The sequence below is a fragment of the Mesoplodon densirostris genome, chromosome 19 (genome assembly GCF_025265405.1).
Source record: "Mesoplodon densirostris isolate mMesDen1 chromosome 19, mMesDen1 primary haplotype, whole genome shotgun sequence".
Taxonomy (NCBI): domain Eukaryota; kingdom Metazoa; phylum Chordata; class Mammalia; order Artiodactyla; family Ziphiidae; genus Mesoplodon; species Mesoplodon densirostris.
In genome coordinates this window covers 10,659,249-10,679,289 of record NC_082679.1, presented here as the reverse complement: position 1 = coordinate 10,679,289, position 20,041 = coordinate 10,659,249, and the positions used below count along the sequence as shown (strand labels likewise).

The 20,041-nt window shown below is 43.0% G+C and overlaps 1 protein-coding gene across 5 annotated transcripts in view; it reads right to left on the bottom strand.

The window, feature by feature from the left end:
* Positions 1 to 20,041, bottom strand: part of ZNF235 (zinc finger protein 235) — a 57,293-nt gene that overhangs the window by 33,850 nt on the left and 3,402 nt on the right. For 3 of the 5 annotated variants that reach the window (XM_060083971.1, XM_060083972.1, XM_060083970.1), the window contains exons 3-4: positions 4,312 to 4,376; positions 685 to 811 (exon numbers count right to left, since the gene is read on the bottom strand). In XM_060083971.1, coding sequence (XP_059939954.1) covers positions 685 to 811; positions 4,312 to 4,326 — 142 coding nt within the window. In that variant the 5' untranslated portion in view covers positions 4,327 to 4,376. Of the gene's footprint in view, positions 1 to 684; positions 812 to 4,311; positions 4,377 to 6,509; positions 6,554 to 7,078; positions 7,423 to 20,041 lie in introns of those variants that run through there. The other 2 variants (XM_060083973.1, XM_060083969.1) reach the window with 2 other exon arrangements.

Genomic DNA, 20,041 nt, shown 5'->3' with positions numbered 1-20,041 from the left:
ACATTCTCATTAGAAACACGTGACTACCCCCACGAATCACTGAAACAAAAGACTAAATGACCTGTGTCATCACGTCCTTCGCAGAGTCTCACTATATTTACTGCAGGCGCTGCAGTTATTGCTACGATGTGCACCGTTCTTGCTAAGGGGCCCCGACACTGCTACTTTATTCTACATTATTACCAGACTTATTACTAAATTAATGTCATGCCCCACCAATGGATCATGACCCACCAATTTAAAAAAGATACAGGTAAAGCAACTATACTCCAATAAAAACTAATTTAAAAAAATTTAAAAAGGTATGAAAGTGGGGGAGAGAGGGATAAATCAGGAGATTGGGATGAAAAAAAAAAGATATAATATGAAATAAGGAGCCAGGTGCAGCCAAGGTCAACTGTTCACTTATAGCGCAGTTACAAAAGACAAACGTCTGCCTTGGAACAAAGACTAGAAACATCTTGTCTCTATGCTCCAAAGGGATTGAAAAACTCTGGTCTCTAAGGAGTCCCAAAGCCTGGAAGTCACGGGCAGAGGCCAGGGATGCTACTAAACATCCTATAATGCACAGGAGAGTCCCCATGACAAAGAAACCATCTGGCCCCAAAAGGGAGTAGTACCGAGGCTGGGAAACCCTGCCCATGGGGGATGATGCCAAGTCACAGGGAGGGCGCCCGTCCTCACCCACTGAGAGCAGGTTCCAGAAGTTCTCCAGCATCACCTCTCGGTACAGCTTCCTCTGGGTGGAGTCCAGCAGCCCCAGCTCTTCCTCCGTGAAGGTCACGGCCACGTCCTTGAAGGTCACCGCCTCCTACGACACCAAACACAGGTAGCCTTAATCTTACAACCAACCTCCCCTGGGAGAAGGGAAGCACTGGGAAGGTGGAGGAGGCACGTGGGAGGCTGTTCCAGATCCTAAGCGACCTGAACCACTCTTCTTAGGACACCGTCTCCTCTTCCCCTTCCACAGTCACACCAAAGATGCTGGCGTGGTGGGGTCGGTGGAGGAAGGAACGGCAAGAAAAAATTTTAACACCTTATATACGTGCAACACGGTGCCCTTTATATAGCGGTGTGTCTAGAACTGTCACGGTTACGTCAAGGCATACACGCATTTTACAATTTCACTGAAAGTGCCAAATTCTGTAAGAAATGTTGAGTTAATGTAGTCCCAATGGTATTTACAATAATAGTGCCTATCTCCTTCTCTCACTGGGCAGTACCACTATTTTGTCAATGACTGCCAATCTAACCAGCCTTCAGTACCTCTGTGGGGGGAGGTAGGTAGTTCATTCTGTCTCAGGTACACGCTGTACCTGTCAACTGTGGCAGCATTCAGTGTCAAGGTTAAGAGCACAGGCTTTGGAGACTGACTGCCTCAGTTCACACTCTAAGGCTCTGTCCATTACTACCTTTGTGACCTTGGATAAGTCACCTAACTTCTCAATACCTCAATTTCCCCATCTATACAAGGGCACACCATCATAGGGTACTTGATGGGATTAAATGAGAATATGCGAAGGGTTTAGGATATATTTGACACTTTTTTTCCCCCCCGCCTCGCTGAACGGCATGCGGGATCTTAGTTCCCCGACCAGGGATCGAACCTATGCCCCATTCAGTGGAAGCGTGGAGTCTTAACCGCTTGGACCTCCAGCGAGTATCATGTTAGATACTCAAAAAATGTCAGCCATCACTATTACTATTATCATTATTCATGGCTGCATGGTATTTCATAAAAGTGAAAAAATATACATTTAAGCATTCCAAATAATTAAACAACAGTACAATAATTTAAGATTTTAAATTTACTAATAATGATGCAAAAAACGCACTTTCACATAGATCTTAGCCAACTTGTCTGGTTATTTCCTTAGGCTAAGTTCCAAGAAGTGGCAACTGCACTGTCAAAAAAAATATGCACCTTTGCTAGTAAAATGGCAATTCTCCCAATTAACTCTTCCTGTCACAGATCAAAAGTGTTCCTGATTCTCCATACTCTGGCCCAAACTGGACATTATCTTACTTCTTTTTTTTTTTTTTTTTTTTTTGCGGTACGCGGGCCTCTCACTGTTGTGGCCTCTCCCATTGTGGAGCACAGGCTCTGGACGCGCAGGCTCAGCGGCCATGGCTCACGGGCCCAGCCGCTCCGTGGCATGTGGGATCCTCCCGGACCGGGGCACGAACCCGTGTTCCCTGCATCGGCAGGCGGACCCTCAACCACTGCGCCACCAGGGAAGCCCTATCTTACTTCTTAAATCTTGGGTAATTTGGTAAGTGATAAAATCAGCTCTTTTAAAAAATTTCCATTTATTTAACTTCATCAAAACAACTCTTTCAATATTTTCCCCCCACATATCACTTGTTCATGTGCCTTGCTTGTAATCCTACTGAGGTAGCTGATGCATCAGTAAGATTCCTATGAAGAATATTAAGCCTTTTCTAGCATGTACATATTCCCACCTGCACCCCTCACTCCTGTTTCCTGTGTCTCATGCCTTAGTATATGGTGTTTTCCTTTATGACAATTAAAATTATTTCTCTAGGGAATTCCCTGGCAGGCCAGTGGTTAGGACTCAGTGCTTCCACTGCCAGGGTCCCGGGTTCGATCCCTGGCCAGGGAACTAAGATCCCACAAGCTGCTCAGCCAAAAAAAAAAAAAAAAAAAAAAAAGTTAGTTCTCTAAAGACTTAGCCCATCTCGACATTTGTTCTGACTGGAGTCCTGAGCATATGTGTATTAAACAACTAGCTGACCCATCTGGCAAAGAAGAGACAGGCACTAAGAAAAGGAACACACTGAGGGCAGTGTTATTTTTGGAGTCCTCCAGCCACACCAGGCACACATACAGTGTGGCCTCAGGGCCCCATGTGGAGCAGACTCTTCTTCTGGTCTCTCCAATCATCCTCACTGGACACCTGGAAGTCCTGGCTCGGGCAATGGAAACTTTAGCGTCAGCTGGGGACTGAGTGGATTTTCACAGGTATCTGAAAGTTCACAGATCTGTTTCTGTTAAAATGCAGATAAGACCATCTATATCCTTACACAGCTGCTCCATGAAGTAGATGCCTGGCCAGTCCCTGCTGCTACTAGACTTTTCAAAATCAGTGTGTACCTCTTTAAAATATACTAACATAGCAGTGAACAAAACAGATACTTAACTATAATACATATGTGGTGTAACTTAGAATTAAAGAATCTAGTTCTTGTTTGAAAACAAAATTATTTTCTCTTAGTTCAGTATCAGCTGGACTCTGCTGCATGAAACCATGCTTTAGACATTCCAGCCACAAAACATGAGGCTCCCCATGAGAAAACAACTGAGTTCCCAAACTTTTAGGAAGAAAATGGCAGAACTCTCAGAATTCCTGTTTGGGAAGAAAGGTTATATGTAGGAAAACGGTCACTGCAAACATCTTAAAATGGGAAAATTCATAAACCACATAAATATGGACAATAGAAAAAAATACTAGGTAAATTATGGAAAATGATGTGACCTTTTAAGTTGTGGGAGCTATACAATTTTAAAAGTCCAAAATGTGGGGCTTCCCTGGTGGCACAGTGGTTAAGAATCCGCCTGCCAAGGCAGGGGACACCGGTTCAAGCCCTGGTCCAGGAAGATCCCACAAGCCGTGGAGCAACTAAGCCCGTGAGCCACAACTACTGAGCCTGCACTCTAGAGCCCGTAAGCCACAACTACTGAGCCCGTGCGCCACAACTACTGAGCCTGCATTCTAGAGCCCGCGAGCCACAACTACTGAAGCCTGCATGCCTAGAGCCCGTGCTCCACAAGAGAAGCCACCAAAATGAGAAGCCCGCGCACCACCATGAAGAGTAGCCCTTGCTCACCACAACTAGAGAAAGCCCGCGCGCAGCAACGAAGACCCAACATGGCCAAAAAGCAAAATTAAATAAATTAAAAAAATAAAAATCCAAAATGGTATTGAAAACTGTGATTACAAATCAACACACGTAAACACTAATGTAAAGGAATGTCAGAAAATGAAAACTGATTTGTAAACATGTTTAGAACGTGGGAACTGGTTTTTTTTGGGTAATGAATTTATTTTTTATTTTTTTAACTTCTTGTTTTATATTGGAGTATAATTGATTATGGGAACATTTTTATTTTTAAAAATTATCTATTAATTTTCACATCATTATGTGGAAATAAACAAAAAGCAAGGGGCCGCCATACAATTCCTCAAGTGCCTTTGGTTCCCTTTATCCTTCCCAAGCAGGAGAAAAATGTGTCCAGTCTTTGTGAAATGAGATGTCACTTTAAGAAACAGAAAAGCAAACCTGACTTACCTGGAATTTGGTCATTTTTTTCCTCTTCCTGCTGGGGAAAGGCGCCGAGTTCTGCGAAGGCAAAACTGGGGAAGGGAAAGAAAGCCATCATGAGAGAGATGCTGGGAACAGTGCTAGTCCACGTGGTACTTCACGTGATCTGGAAGAGGGGGCCCCTTTCTCTAGGCAAATGCAGTGACAACATAACCCAGTGAGAACAGGGGCTGGATTCCAGCTTCCCCTGGGCCTCCTCGGCCAGCTGCCTTAGTTCCTTAACAATCCATAAACAGCCCTCACCCACATGTTTCTTGTAGCTCCCAGAGTATTCCTGAGGCTGGCTATTAGAGGAAACGAGAGGCAGACGGGAGGTACCAACAACTTAATGGGGCTGATACCGAGCAGGGCCCTGTGGGGCTCCTGGGCACAAAGCCTTTCTGTGTCCCCCATTTCTTTGACTACAGGAAATAGCCTTCATTCAGCCTCCATGACCCTGAGTTCCAACGGGCAGATTCAAGCAGCTGTTCATTAGGGAAGGGAGGGGATGCGAGACAAGGGAGAAACAAACAGTGGAGAGAAACAATAGTGCAGCCTTGGGGCAAGGTCCTGGTTCCCCACCAATGGATACACACAACAATATCTTTGAGCTGTTTTGCAAATACTGAAACCGCCTCCAGGTGGGAGAAGTTAATGATGGTATGGTGCCCACAAGCATGTAGACCCCAGACCAGCTGGAACCTGAAGGTTGATGATGCCGACTCCCACTTACCTCACGGCCAACCCATTAGGAGAATGTCCACGAGCTGATCACGCCCTTCTTGAACAATTACTATAAAACTTCCCACTATCCTCTCCAAGTGGGGACACAGTTTTTCGAGGCAGGAGCCCACCGTGTCCCCCTTTGCCTGGCAAAGTAATAAAGCTATCCTTTTCTACTTCACCCAAAACTCTGTCTCCGAGATTCAATTCCACACCCGTGTACAGAGAAGCTGAGCTTTTGACATCAGGGCCAAAATGCCTGGGTTCAAATTCTAGTATTTCTACTTATCACTTTCTACTTACTAGTCGCATAAACCTTGAGCAAGTTATTAATCTCTCTGTGCCGCAATCCAGTCTACCTGTAAATGGGTATAATAATGCCAGAATTCCCTCCTGCAGCTTCAGACAAGTAGGTGCTCTTAAGATTCATAAAACTGCCTTTGAGAATCTGCTTTACAGAAGATGAATCTTAGGAAACACAGACTTCAGAGATGATGACTCTGGCCCTTTACTTACCCTTACTCTCCAAAAAAAGCCTAATTCTGACTGGTGGTCTCACAGATGATTTGTGCTGTTGTTAATGAACGTTAAATTGCCACGGGTTTTTTTTCCCTTAATAGGTGTAACTACTTGCACGTGTTATTAAGCTGAGAGAACGAAGTTTCTCCTCGCATATGCATGAAGGTAAACAATGACTAATAAAAACCTAAGACTGAGAAATCGTGTTGCATTTAAATTAACAATACGGGGTTGTTACACAATACTGAACATTTTTAACTGAAGCCTGGCTACATCGCAGGCACTGTGCAAAGCCGTAACCACGATCATTTCTCTGTCTGGGATAAACCACAGAGGACTTTTCCCAGGATCCAGCTGAAGATAACTCTCCTTCCTGAACAAGCGTCCAGAAAGAATCCAGGAATCCAAGAACAAACCCACCTCAGTGATCAGGGAAGGGACAATGGGTCTGCAGCTGGAGCTCCTACCCCATCCCAGGCTCGCAGGAGCTTCCCAACAACAAGGCGCCTAAGTATTATCACTGAATTTATAGTAACATCCAACATTTTACCGTACACTTGGCACTGTTTTAAAGCTTTTTAAATATAATCTCACTTAATCCTCAAAAGAACATCAATGGGAAGGAACTAACCGGAGGAAACTGAGGCAGAGGGAGATTAAGCAACCTGCTCAATAGTTTACCGCAAGAAACAGACATAGCTGGCCCGTAGTTGCGGTAGGAGGGCTTGGGGAGCAGAGAGCGCGGGAGACCGTCAAACTCAATGTAGGACGCGATCCCGCCCCCGACGCGGGAGGTTCGCCGAGGGGATGCACACCGCCGCCGCTGCCCCCTCCCGCCCTCCGCCGCTCGCCGCGGCTTCCTTGCCCCAGGAGCGAGGACCGGGTGGCCCCACGCAGAGGCCGAGAAGGCTCGGAGGGATCACAGGGACGCTAGGTTAACTCACCTCCCTGGGAGTAATCTCGGCCCCGACCTCGCCTTCCCGGAGCGGAAGTGCCCCGGGCTACACACAGTTCCCGGACTACACTTCCCAGAATCCCCAGGCGGAAGCGCCTCAGATTTCACGAAGCTCCTGGACTACATTTCCCAGAACGAAGTTCGCAGAACCGCTCTTCCCACCAGCTGTCTCGGGTTTTGACTGTGGAGCGGGCTCGGATTCCTTTTGTTTTACTCATTTCTTAAAGCTCATGAGAAAATAACGTAAGCAGATAGTTTTTCGGGTAACAATAATTGAGAATTTTTTAAAAATGCGGCCGTATAAGAGAGAAAAGAGAGGCTTGTATTACGAAAATAAGTTAAAACCCAACATTTTTAGCGGAGGCAAAGGGTAGACTAAAAAGTGAGAAACGTAAAAGTGACCTAGGCTGAACTGCCTAACACAGAACTTTAAGGAACACTGGATTTCAAACTTGTTTCCAATGCTGACTCCCCAAATATCAGCAATAAAACCTGTTAATGAGACAAAAACGTAGTTTATTGCTACGTGATGACACCACCTCCACAGAGCTTCCGCACCTTGACAGAGTCCGCGGAGCCAGGAAGACAAGGCTGGAATTCACTGAGAATTGGAAGTGTGGTTTAAGGCGGGATCTTTCAGTGCAAAAGACGAATGGGATTCCATGACGGTCATGATGCTGCAGTCCAGGATTGGTGGGAAGAGCAAGGATTTTTGTAGGCGAGGAACCTACAGGTGCAAACTGTTGATGTTCTTTAAAGAGAAGAGTTGACAGGTGCTTGTGGAAGTTCCTTTAATGAACAATCAAGCAATTTGGGCAGGAATCTTCTGGAATAGTAAAGGCATGCTAGTAAAACTGAATAGTTATGTTAATGTACACAGTAAATTGTGGGAGGGAAGGTAGGTAGGTAGGAAGTCTCAGTCTTCAGTTTCCAAGCTGTCTGTCTTGGGGGGAGGGGAGAGGCTGGAATAAAGTGTTTTGACTCCTTTGCTTCCTTTATTCAGCAAGGCACCTAAGGGCTCTTGAGAGGGTTCTGTGGAATGAGCAGTTCATTCCAATATGCTAAGAATTTGCAAAAAGGCTAAACCCACATCGATTAGGCTGTAAACGCAAAATATCTTGAATTTCATTTTAAAAAAACATAGTGGTTGTTATGGCAAACAAAAGCAGCTCCATTGCAGGGAATTTAATATTGTGATGTGTGCATATATAAAATCCTGAATTGTTTTCTAATTCATTTGGCTTCAGACATTTTAGTGCATATTTCTATTCTGCTCCTGACATAAATAGTGTCTGGTGAGTGAATAAGCCAAGTGAACCAGGAAACCATGGTTTTTCTCCTAGGCAGGGAATATATTTTGTAGCTTTTTATTATGAAAGTTTTCAAAAATTGACAAAAGTAGGGGGGGATGGGGATGACAGAAAGGCATTTGTGCCCAGGAGGACCCCAGAGGGTCCTGCTCAGTTTCACTCCATTGTTCATTTTTTGTGTCATTAAATAATTTCTTCTTCTAGCCTATGTGTTTCCTATCAAGTAAAATTTAAATCTAAAGGCCTGATTAGACTTTTTTTTTTGCAGTTCATATTTTGAAAAATATTTATTAAATGGCCTGATATGAAATGTCCTAATTTTCTTAACATCTTTATTGGAGTATAATTGCTTTACAATGTTGTGTTCATTTCTTCTGTATTACAAAGTGAATCAGCTATACGTATACATATATCCCCATATGTCCTCCCTCTTGTGTCTCCCTCCCACTTTCCCTATCCCACCCCTCTAGGTGGACACAAAGCACCGAGCTGATCTCCCTGTGCTATGCGGCTGCTTCCCACTAGCTATCTATTTTACATTTGGTAGTGTATATATGTCCATGCCACTCTCTCACTTCATCCCAGCTTACTGATTAGACTTAAGTTCATCTCTTTTGACAAAGAGACCACTTCATAGGTAGAACTGGAAACATCTGAACAAAGACCAAATGAAGCCAATACAAATCCTGGGCAAAACACCTTTGAAGAGGAAAAAAAAAATAACGGCAAATATGTGAAAAACAGTGGTCTTATTTTTATTTTTTTGGCCACACGGCTTGCAGGATCTTAGTTACTGGCAGTGAAAGTGCTGAGTCCTAACCACTGGACGGCCAGGGAATTCCCTAAATTGGGACATTTTTGAAAGTGAAAACGGGTACAGTTCCTAATTACACTAAGGCAATAGATATAATTTGGCACTCTTATAGACAACTGGGAGATAGGGTCACCGCACTCATGGGGATTGATATAATTCTATTTTCTAGTACCTAGATGTCCGCTGTCATCTAGGATGTCCAAATAACCAAGACAGAAGACTAGCTGGAACAAAAACCACACACCTGCAGAAACTGAGCTGCAAGAGGAGAGGGATGAAACTTGAATTTAAAAAAAATGATAATAGGATTATTTAAGGAAACTTAAGTTCAGTATGTATGTGTGCACAAGTGCATGAGCAAGGGCACACACACTCATCTAAGTCCCATCTCCAATTTACCAATTAAAAGTCTCAGTAGATGAATTTAAGGGGAGGATTACCAATGATGAGGGCAAAGATAGTCATCTCAAAGACTAAGTGAAAGAAATTTCTCAAAATACAGCACAGAAATACAATCAGTTGGAAATCAATGATGGGAAGAGAGGAGATGTGAAACGTATATCCTGGAAATCTATCATGTGAGTAAAAGGAATTCTGAGAATTGGAGAAGGAAACAACAGAGGCAAGAAAATAATGAACTAGATAATGAACGAACATTTTCTTGATCTGAAGAAACAACGCTGCAGACTGATAAGACTACCAAAGATCATGCCTGGATTGATGAGAAAACAAAAAATTCCCATCTTGGCAGAATTCTGGAATTCTAAGGTTAAAGTGAAAATCTTAGAACCCTCCAAGCAGAAAGAACAAGCTACTCATAAAAGCAGAAGAATCCATTGATATTGAACTTTTCCTCTACAAAACAGGAACACAGAAGTAAGTAGAAGCACTTTCTACTTACTAATAGCAAGCCAACAGTTCTGTACTGAAGCTAGACATCACTTACTTGTCAGGGCAAAAGGAAGGATGAGCATGAATTCAGACAGTATTGCCCCACAGGAGAAAAATACTCAAAATGAAACAGAATTGCTAAGCAGCAAATGCTGTCGCTCCTAAGAGCTATAAGCCTAAAGAGAATGAGCAGCCTCATGACCTAGGTGGAACCAAGGTGCCCTCTGGTTCTGTGCTGGTTCCAGTTATTTCCGTATCATCAGGAAGCAGCAACTCCAGAACATCGTTTTATCAACCAGGAGAGGCTGGCAAATAAGACCAGTGCAGTATCCTGCTCATCCAGCAGAGGTCGCACTCCATGAGAAGCGGGTCACTGTCCCAGCCCCCGAATCTAGGCAGTGGCAAGATTCTCCCCAGGAGGAGAGGCAGCCATAAGAACACAGCTCTGTAGCTCTAAGGGGGATGACCTCACTTGAAAGAGTGTGGGTGAGTTTACTTGATAATTTCAGAGATCCCATTTTACAGAGGTTTATTGCTTGAGTAAACTGACATTCACTGCAAAATCTAAAAAGTAGAAGAAACATTCCATAAAATCCTCATCAGAACAAGTCGTTGTTTATACAAGGTGTTCTTCACATGCTATCTGATGCACATATACACACGTACATATGTTCATGTTTTTTATATTAATCTGTAGACAGAACCTATTTTCCGTAAATCTGATTATGTCCCGTCATGTTTGTGCCATCATTTTAACAGCTCCATGTTATTAAAAGCATATCAAAGTATATCAAATCTTACTCAAATTCTTATTGAGGAACACTCGTTATATCCATTTGTTGAAAACTTAGTGACATCATTCATGGTAATTATATTTTCTATGCTTTAAATTTCCTAATTTAAATTCCTGTTCTAAGATTTGCAGATCAAAGAGAGATACACATTAAACATTTCAAAATATACTAACTCCTCTCTGAAATTTATACATTTTTTACAGCTACCCATAGAGAAAACTGTGTAAGACTGTCAAGCCTACACCAATAATGAAAACATATGAAAATAAAATGACCACATGCAACAATTAAAAAAAATTTTTTTTTCTTCAGGATTAGGAGGGGGAACGTTGGATAGGGAACTTGACAAAATTAATATTCTTCAAATCCAACACAGCCCTACCTAACAAATGTTGATGGGAGAAATGCTATATAGCACTCTGAATATAATCACATCAAAGCCTCAATGAAAAGATGAAGAATAAAAAACTAATTATCAGTTTAAAGTTTACTGTGACAACTTTTGTCATTAGCAACTACTTTTGACACTTTCTAAGTGTTACAGTAAAATTCTACTTTAACACTCTAGTGGGGTCAAAAGATTTAAGTGTTATGGAGTATCCAGTTAGTGAAAGATTAACAAAAGTGATTTTTTAGCCAGGCTATACCATCACAAAAATCATAAAGGATAGCTGAATTCAGATTGTTTACAAGAGATGGAATACGAAACAGGGTCCCAAATACTAAGAACCCAATTTGAGAACTGTTTTGTAAATTAGCCGATAGCCCCTGTTTATTGGCCCTATGTTGTTTACTTTTTTAAAAATTGAAGTATAGTTGATTTACAATGTGTTAATTTCTGCTGTACAGCAAAGTGACTCAGTTATACATGCATATATATATATATATATACATATCTTCTTTTTCATATTCTTTTCCATTATGGTTTATCACAGGATATTGAATACAGTTCCCTGTATTATACAGTAGGACCTTGTTGTTCTATGTTATTTACTTCTTCATAGCCGCCTGGGACCATGAGCTCAAAAGCCTGCTGGTGCCAAACTGAAATCCTCATATAATCAATTATTTTAATACAGCCCAAATGAGCACATTTTAAGTCATTTGGAGCCTGCTTATTTTGTACACTCTGCAAAATTGCATCCAACATCTGCTAGCCAGAGATTAAGACAAACCCTGGCGCTGTAACAGACCCTAAGCAGCTGCTGCCTTTCGGAGTTCTCTGACCCCAAGACTCCGCCTTGTACTGCCGAGCGACATCACTTAGACCTGTAAGCACCCCCCTCCAATCCCCACCTGCCCCAGAAGTTCCCTTGCCCTCTTTCTCTTGTCAGTGGTGGTGGTGGCCACCCACCGTAGTCTCTGGAAGGTCTCATGCTCTGAGACTTCCCTTCACACATGCGATCTTATCAAAGCACCATCCGAATGAACCTGATTGGGTACCACTGCCACTTCCTGGTCATATCTTTTTCCTTGATCAGCCCCGAAATCTTCCCACTCACTATAAGAACAAAGGCTGGGGAGAGAACAGGAGCCAATCACATACCAGTGTAAGACCAAATTAGATGATGAATTGTAGTACTATTGGTCTTCTGCATTTTGACCATCTACTTGAATTAGTTTTATTAAGACCATTGGATTCTTCTGAATATATTTTATAAGAAAATTTTCAGATGAACTTAATATAATTTTCTCCCTTTTATATACATTTTCTCTCTTTAATCATATAATAAAACAAGTTCTGAGCACACCTACAAAGCACTAAGCAATGCTTAGTAAGGCTGTGTGGCTTCAGCAGTGAACAGAAGCTCTGCCCTCATGAAGCTTCCATCCTAGTGGGAATCAGTCTTGGCATGTCTATGACCACACTTCTAAGGACCTGATCACAGTCATCCTTTCTAAGGCCTCCCTCCTGAGTAATGTGTGATAAATGCCCCCGTTCTGACTGATGTCCTTAGTGTACTACTTACGAGGGTTCTGCTGTGTGGGCTCTTAACCACTGGGATGTGTCGAGCTATGGCTGAAACACAGACTTTATTTTTTTTGGCCACGCAGCATGCGGGATCTTAGTTCCCCATCCAGGGACTGAACCCGTGTCCCCTGCAGTGGAGGCGCAGAGTCTTAACCACTGGACCGCCAGGGAAGTCCCTGAAACAGACTTTAATGAAAATATCTTCTCTCCTATTGGACCAAAGGATTAGATGAATTTAGACCTCACTGAAGTCTTTGACAGACACTATTTCATAGAACTGTTTCCCTATGTGGATCCTCTGATAAAGTTCCTCCTGCTCTCATCACTTCTTCAAAATTCATCCTGGATAAATGTGATGATTTATAAAATGTGATCTCCAACTGAAGCGCTGACCGCATAGCTCATAATGGTAAGGTTTCTCTCCTGTGTGAACAGTCTGATGATTCTGAAGTCACAAAAACCATCTGAAAACCATACTATATACTTTCATATTTGTATGGTTTCTCTCCAGAGTGGAGACTATGATGCAGCTGAAGTCTTGAGGTGTAACCAAAGCACTCAGTACACATCCCCTATTCATAGTGTTTCTCTTCCACGTGGGTCCTCCAATTAATCCAGTGAAGACTTTCCCACACACCTCACAATTTTATGGTTTTCTCCCCATGCCCCCAACCCCGAGTAGGGGCTCTCTGGCAGGCTTGAGGCTGTAGATTCTGACACAGTCTTTACCCTTTACTTCTCACATCTGAATGTTTTCTCTTCACTGCTGTCTCTCTGATGGACCAGAACAGCTTGACCGAAGCCCTTTCCACAGTCTTTGCAGTTACAGGGTTTCTGTCCTGTGTGGATCCTACAATGAATTTTAAGATCTTCGCTATGACTGAAGTCTTTTCCACACTCCTTACATGTGTATGGTTTCTCACCAGGAGAAAACTGAACCTGACATTGCAAACTCCAACTTCAAGCCCTGCCCATACTCCTCACGCTTATAAGGTTTCCTTCGATTGGGTGCCTTCTGATGAACTTTAAAATATGAATTGATAGAAGCAGCTCTTTTTTAAAAAATAGGGATTCTCTCCTGTATGGGCTACCAGATGGATTTCAGAAGGCGAGTTTCTCCTGAACTTCTTCCCACACGCTCATATTTGTTTCTCTCCAGTGTGGGCTCCTTGACGGGCCTGAAGACTGAAGCCCTCGTCACTTACTTAGGATACACACAGTTGCTCTCCAGTGTGGATTTTATGATAGGTCTAGGAGTGTTAGAGCTGGCTGAGGCCTTACCAGATTCCTCACATTTACAGGGTTTCTATCCCATGGGGAATCCCGATGAATGTAAAGGTTTGAGCTACAAATGAAGCCCTTCCTGTTTCCTCACATTTGGACAGTTTCTCTCCCACGTGAACTTTCCAGTAAGCATTCTGTGCGGGTGTATGACGGAAGCTCCACCCACATACATCCGGGTTGATGGGTTTCTCCTCAGTGTGGATTCTCTAATGGCCCTGAGGATGCAAGGTGTGAACAAAGGCCCTACCGCACTCGACAGTTAATAGCGTTTCTCTCCTGTCTGGATTTTGCAATGAACAGTAAGTGCTGATCTACAGCTGAAGCCTTTCCCATATTTGTAAGCTCTGAACGAAGCCCTTACCACACCTAAAGCATTTTCCTCCCATGTGAAGCCTCCAATGAATACAATGAGCTGAGCTGTAACAGAAGCCTCTCCCACATTCGTTACATGTGTAAAGCGTTTTTTTGAAGTAGACTCGCTGATGAAGATCAAAGTCGGAGACATTACTGAAGGCCTTTGCACATGCAGGACACTGGCAGCTTTTCTTTGCTGTGTGAATTATTCTACGCTGATCACTGGTTAATAGCTTCATTCTGGCTTTTCCATAATTACTGGAGTTATTAGATTTCTCTCCTTTGCAAACTCTCTGAATGTCATAGTGGTCTAAGATACAACCAAGCTGCCAACACACCAACCATACTTCGTGGTTCTTTTTTCATGGGAACTTGCTGACATCTACTCTGATTATCTTGTGCTTCGGTCAGACGTATTTTCCACCAAGAATGTGAGCCTCACGAGGAGGGAAGCTGAATTTTTTACATTATTGGAACCACCCCCTTTATGGTTCAAGATGTAATTTTTGTCTTCAGAAAACTGAGCTAGTGCTCCTGCCTATACTTACAGGAGGAGTTGCCTCATTTCTGGAAATGAGAACAATCTATCATAGACTTTTTTTTTTTTTTTTTTTTTTTTTTGCAGTACATGGGCCTCTCACTGTTGTGGCCTCTCCTGTTGTGGAGCACAGGCTCCGGACGCACAGGCTCAGCGGCCATGGCTCACCGGCCCAGCCCCTCCGTGGCATGTGGGATCTTCCCAGACCGGGGCACGAACCCATGTCCCCTGCATCGGCAGGCAGACTCTCAACCACTGCGCCACCAGGGAAGCCCTATCATAGACTTTTGACACGTGGTTAAATCACTGGCAAGCTGTTGCTAGAATTGCTAGCAGGAAAGCTCTTTGTTTCCACCTCACTTTCTTTGTTGCCTCCTATGAGGACAGAGAATTCAGAAATGTAAACAAGTGACTGCCTTGTTCAGAGATTTCAAGATTTCACACTTAGGACACAAAAGGAAACTTTAATAAACTGTGGGAAGGTTCAGCTTACGTTTTTCACCATGTAACATGTTCTCTGATTTACAAGGCTTCAGAAACCAGTAAGTGCTCCACTCGGCATTGAGACCCACTGAAGACCAAATTAGAAATCAGTTGGCTGCAAAGTGACAAAAAAGACAACACTAACAAACAACTAAAAACAAAAACAAACAAATGAAAAAAAAAAACCAACCAAAAAATTCCACCTCAATAAAGATTGAAACTTCACAAGTTTTGGCAAAAGAATTCACTCCTTATGGTAATGTAATAATAATGAGAAAAGCAGATGGAAATACCATGTATTTTGAGGTTGTGCTCCTTCATGGAGAATATTTTGAGGCAGAGTTTAGAAGAGTTTGTGTTACAGAAAAGATTAAATCAAAAGGGAGAATTAAGTATTATGTGTAAGTGTCAGTTTTAGACTGAGAGAGGTTTGGGGTTAGATACATACTGATAACTTGTTTCTTTTTTTTTTTCACTGAGTTTCACTAAAGTCCTGTAGAATCTTACATAATAAATGATGTAGTTGCATTAAGTGGAAATTTTAATGAAAACCAATAACATAGTCAATACTGTAGCACATTTGGGCTTATGTTATATAGTCTAAATATTCAATATTTAAAACTAGAAGTTTAAAATCTAGATATTTAAAACATGTCTGGAAATTTCTGCACAACCTCGATTTCTGGACACCTAGTCCTATTTTTCTAGATTGATATTGACTACAAGTTGTCTCACAACTATTGTGAGTTCTTGATAACCTCCAAAATAATTTCAGGCTTAGAAATTTCTTTTCTAAACTGTTTATCATTACTATGATTCCTAAGTTTCTAAATTTAGACAGACATCTAAACGTTTGAGTTTTTTTTTCAATTTTTCAATTCACTCTTACGTGATTTCAGAGGAATTGTTTTGAGAACTTCACTTCCCTCCCTGTAAGAACAGTCAATTAAAAGTTGTCTCTCCTGGGGACTTTCCCAGTGGTGCAGTGGATAAGAATCCACCTGCCAATGCAGGGGACACGGGCTCGAGCCCTGGTCCAGGAAGATCCTACATGCCACGGAGCAACTAAGCCTGTGTGCCACAACTACTGAGCCTGCGCTCTAGAGCCCGTGAGCCACAACTAATGAGCCCTTGTGCCACAACTACTGAAGCCCACGCACCTAGAGCCCGTGCTCTGCAACAAGAGAAGCCACTGCAAGGAGAAGCCCATGCACCACAACGAAGAGTAGCCCCCGCTCGCCACAACTAGTGAAAGCCCATGTGCAGCAATGAAGACCCAATGCAGCCAAAAATAAATAAAATTAAATCTCTAAAAGAAAAAAAGTTGTCTCTTCTGGAACAGACTGGTGGTTGCCAAGGGGGAGGGGGTTGGGGGAGGGACGGAGTGAGAGGCTGGGGTTAGCAGATGTAAGCTTTTATATACAGAATGGATAAATGAGGTCCTACTGTATAGCACAGAGAACTATATTCAATATCCTATGATAAACCATAATGGAAAAGAATATTTTAAAAAAGAACGTATATATATGTACTACTGCACAGCAGTAATTAACACAACATTGTAAATCAACTATACATCAAAAAAAAAAGTTGTCTCTTTTGTTGTCGTGGCAGGGGCTTGATGAACAGGCTCTATATAACTCTGCCGAGCTGAATGTTTCAGAATCAGGGCCACGCTGCACAACCTACACATCTGGACACCAGGGCCCTACTCGAAATAGTTAATAAAATGTTCACAGATGGGATTAGCAGGGGATTTTTCAGACAGAGTTTAAAGTCATTTTTGCCTTAGAACATCACATTGGAAAGTTATGCTCATGTCTAAGGGGCTGTGAGGCCTTGGAATGGTTGGAATAACTTGCAAGCTTGGGAGAAAAGTACCTTTATCACCCACTGCCTGGAATGCAGTGTGAAAGCAGAGAGTGGTCCTTCAGCTCTTGCTGGGATATTTCTCCCATGAGAATTAAGGGGAAAGAAAGCTGATGTGGTAACATACGTGGTTTTAAAACCTAGCCGTAATTCAGAGCTCCATAAATTCCGGGGAAAAAAAAAAGTAAAAACCTGGAAGCTAATCTTTTACAACAGAGACAGAGTCTGGGAGAATGAAGAGAACAGGGCTCAATGCAAACTGTGAAAGCCAACCCTGGAAATGGACTTATAATGTGTCTGGAACCCTCATATGGATGAACCCTTCCCTTCCTTCAGGTTCCCCACTCAAATGTCAGCCCATCGATATAAAATTGGTTACTTTAGGGGCTTCCCTGGTGGCGTGGTGGTTGAGAGTCCGCCTGCCGATGCAGGGGACACAGGTTCGTGCCCCAGTCTGGGAAGATCCCACATGCTGTGGAGCGGCTGGGCCTGTGAGCCATGGCCGCTGAGCCTGCGCGTCCGGAGCCTGTGCTCCGCAACGGGAGAGGCCACAACAGTGAGAGGCCCGCGTACCGCAAAAAAAAAAAAAAAAAAAAAAAATGCTTAGGCCCTGCTAAAACTAAATTAGAATCTGTCAAGGCATCTGTAATTTTGGAAAGCTCCCCAGGCGATTTCAGGATGCAGTCAGGGCTGAGAACCACTGCACTAGTTGATGAACCCAGATGATTTGTGGCCTGAGTCCTTGCTCCTAGCCCCTACACAACCTGCCTCACTAGGAGTAAGGGAACTAACTGCCCAAGGGCTCCCAGCGAGCCAGGAAGGGAGCTAAGCCCAGCATCCAGGCCTCCTGACTTCCACCTTCCCTCTTCTCTCCATTATAGATACCAGTGGAGCAATCTCTAAGAAGAAAGAGAAGCATCATGGTTTCTTAGTGCCACTGGAGGCAAATACCCAGAGTGGAAAGGCAGACCTGATTTTAGATCTACCAGATCAACTTAAAAAAAAAAACAAAACAGAGGCAATTCTCATAAGCCCCTTCCTGTGCCGAAACATCCTGAATTCAAAGGATAAAGAAATCATGTTGGGCTTCCCTGGTGGCGCAGTGGTTGACAGTCTGCCTGTCGATGCAGGGGACACGGGTTCATGCCCCGGTCCGGGAAGATCCCACATGCCGCGGAGCGGCTGGGCCACTGAGCCATGGCCGCTGAGCCTGCGCGTCTGGAGCCTGTTCTCCGCGACAGGAGAAGCCACAACAGTGAGTGGCCCTCATACCGCAAAAAAAAAAAAAAAAAAAAAAAGAAATCATGTTAAGCAGATTTTTTTTTTTTCGGCCATGCTGTGCAGCTTGTGGGATCTTAGTTCCCTAACCAGGGATTAAACCTGGGCCCTTGGCAGTTAAAGCATGGAGTTCTAACCACTGGACCACCAGGGAATTCCCAAGCAGATATTTTAAAAGTAGTCTTCAGTAGGCAAGACATGGAAATAACCTAAATGTCCATCAACAGATGAACAGATAAAGAAGATGTGGTACATATATATACAATGGAATATTACTCAGCCATGAAAAAGAATGATCTAATGCCATTCGCAGCAACACGGATGGACTTAGAGCTTAACATACTAAGTGAAGTAAGTCAGACAGAGAAAGACAAATACCATATGATATCACTTATATGTAAAATTTAAAATATGACACACATAAACTTATCTACAAACAGAGACAGACTCACAGACAGAGAGAACAGACTTGTGGTTGCCAACGGGGAGGGATGCATTGGGAGTTTGGGATTAGCAGTTGTAAACTATTACATATAGAATGGATAAACAACAAGGTCCTACTGTATAGCACGGGGAACTATGTTCAATATCCTGTGATAAATCATAATAGAAAAGAATATGAAAAAGAATGTATAAATGTATGTATGTATAATGAATCACTTTGCTGTACAGCAGAAACTAACGCAACATTGCAAATCAACTATACTTCAATTAAAAAAATAAAAGGGGCCTCCCTGGTGGCGCAGTGGTTGAGAGTCCGCCTGCCGATGCAGGGGATACGGGTTCATGCCCCGGTCTGGGAGGATCCCATATGCCGCGGAGCGGCTGGGCCCGTGAGCCATGGCTGCTGGGCCTGCGCGTCCGGAGCCTGTGCTCCGCAACGGGAGAGGCCACAACAGTGAGAGGCCCGCATACCGCAAAAAGAAAAAAAAATAATAAATAAAAATAAATAAATAAATAAATAAAAGAAGCCTTCGTATAGAATATTTATGTTTGTTCAAAGTTAAGATAGCGTCGAAGTTTCAAAGTGAAGGGGGTGAGAGAGAAGAGGATACCTTGAAATATCTCTATGTGCCCTACATATTCCTTCTGAAAACTTCTTGCTTTTGTCATGCTTGATATTACAAAATAAAATGTCTTACATATATTTCGTTTTTACCAGACTCCAGCACCTATATATAATCCAACCGATGATATATAGTCTCTTTTAACCCATACAATAACCTCATGAAATATGTAATGACACTGTCTGTATTTTACATCTTTGACCCTGAGGCACAGAGAGATTAAGTAACTTGCCCAAGGTCACTGCGTAAGTGTTAGAGCTCAAAACTAGCAGGTCTGGATCTGGAGTCTGAGCCTTAAGTGCTCAGAATATTACCCCTAATCAATTAGCTCTCCTTCTCGTTGTCAGGGTTCTGCCTAAGATGGAAATGTGGTTATGTTCTTGCATGACATACCTCTATGGCTCCCCTGCGCCTTTAAAATAAACACACAATTCACAGAAACTTTCCAGGTCAGACCTTTTCTCTCCCTCTCACCACACGAAATTTCTGGCCTTAGTATTCCACTTGCTTTCCCACAAAAGCCTCCAGGCCTCTCCTTGGGCTGTTCCTCTTTTACCATGGCCTCTTCCTGCTCATCTAGCTTTTAGACTTTAATTATTCTCAGTTTAAACATCCTCTGCTTCAATATGTTTTCTCCTGGTTTTGACCTCATCCTCAAAAACTTCTAAGCCTACTTGACATCCTAATGAAAGCAGAATATGCTGGCCAAGAGCCCAGGCAATGGAACCAGGCTGCCGGGACTTAACTCTGGCTCTGCCATTTCCTGGCTGTGTGACCCTCAGCGTAAGCCATTGTTCAAGGAACCTCTCTGTGCCTCTGTTCCCTCATCTGTAAAACAATAGGGTCTTACGAGGAATACGCAAATTG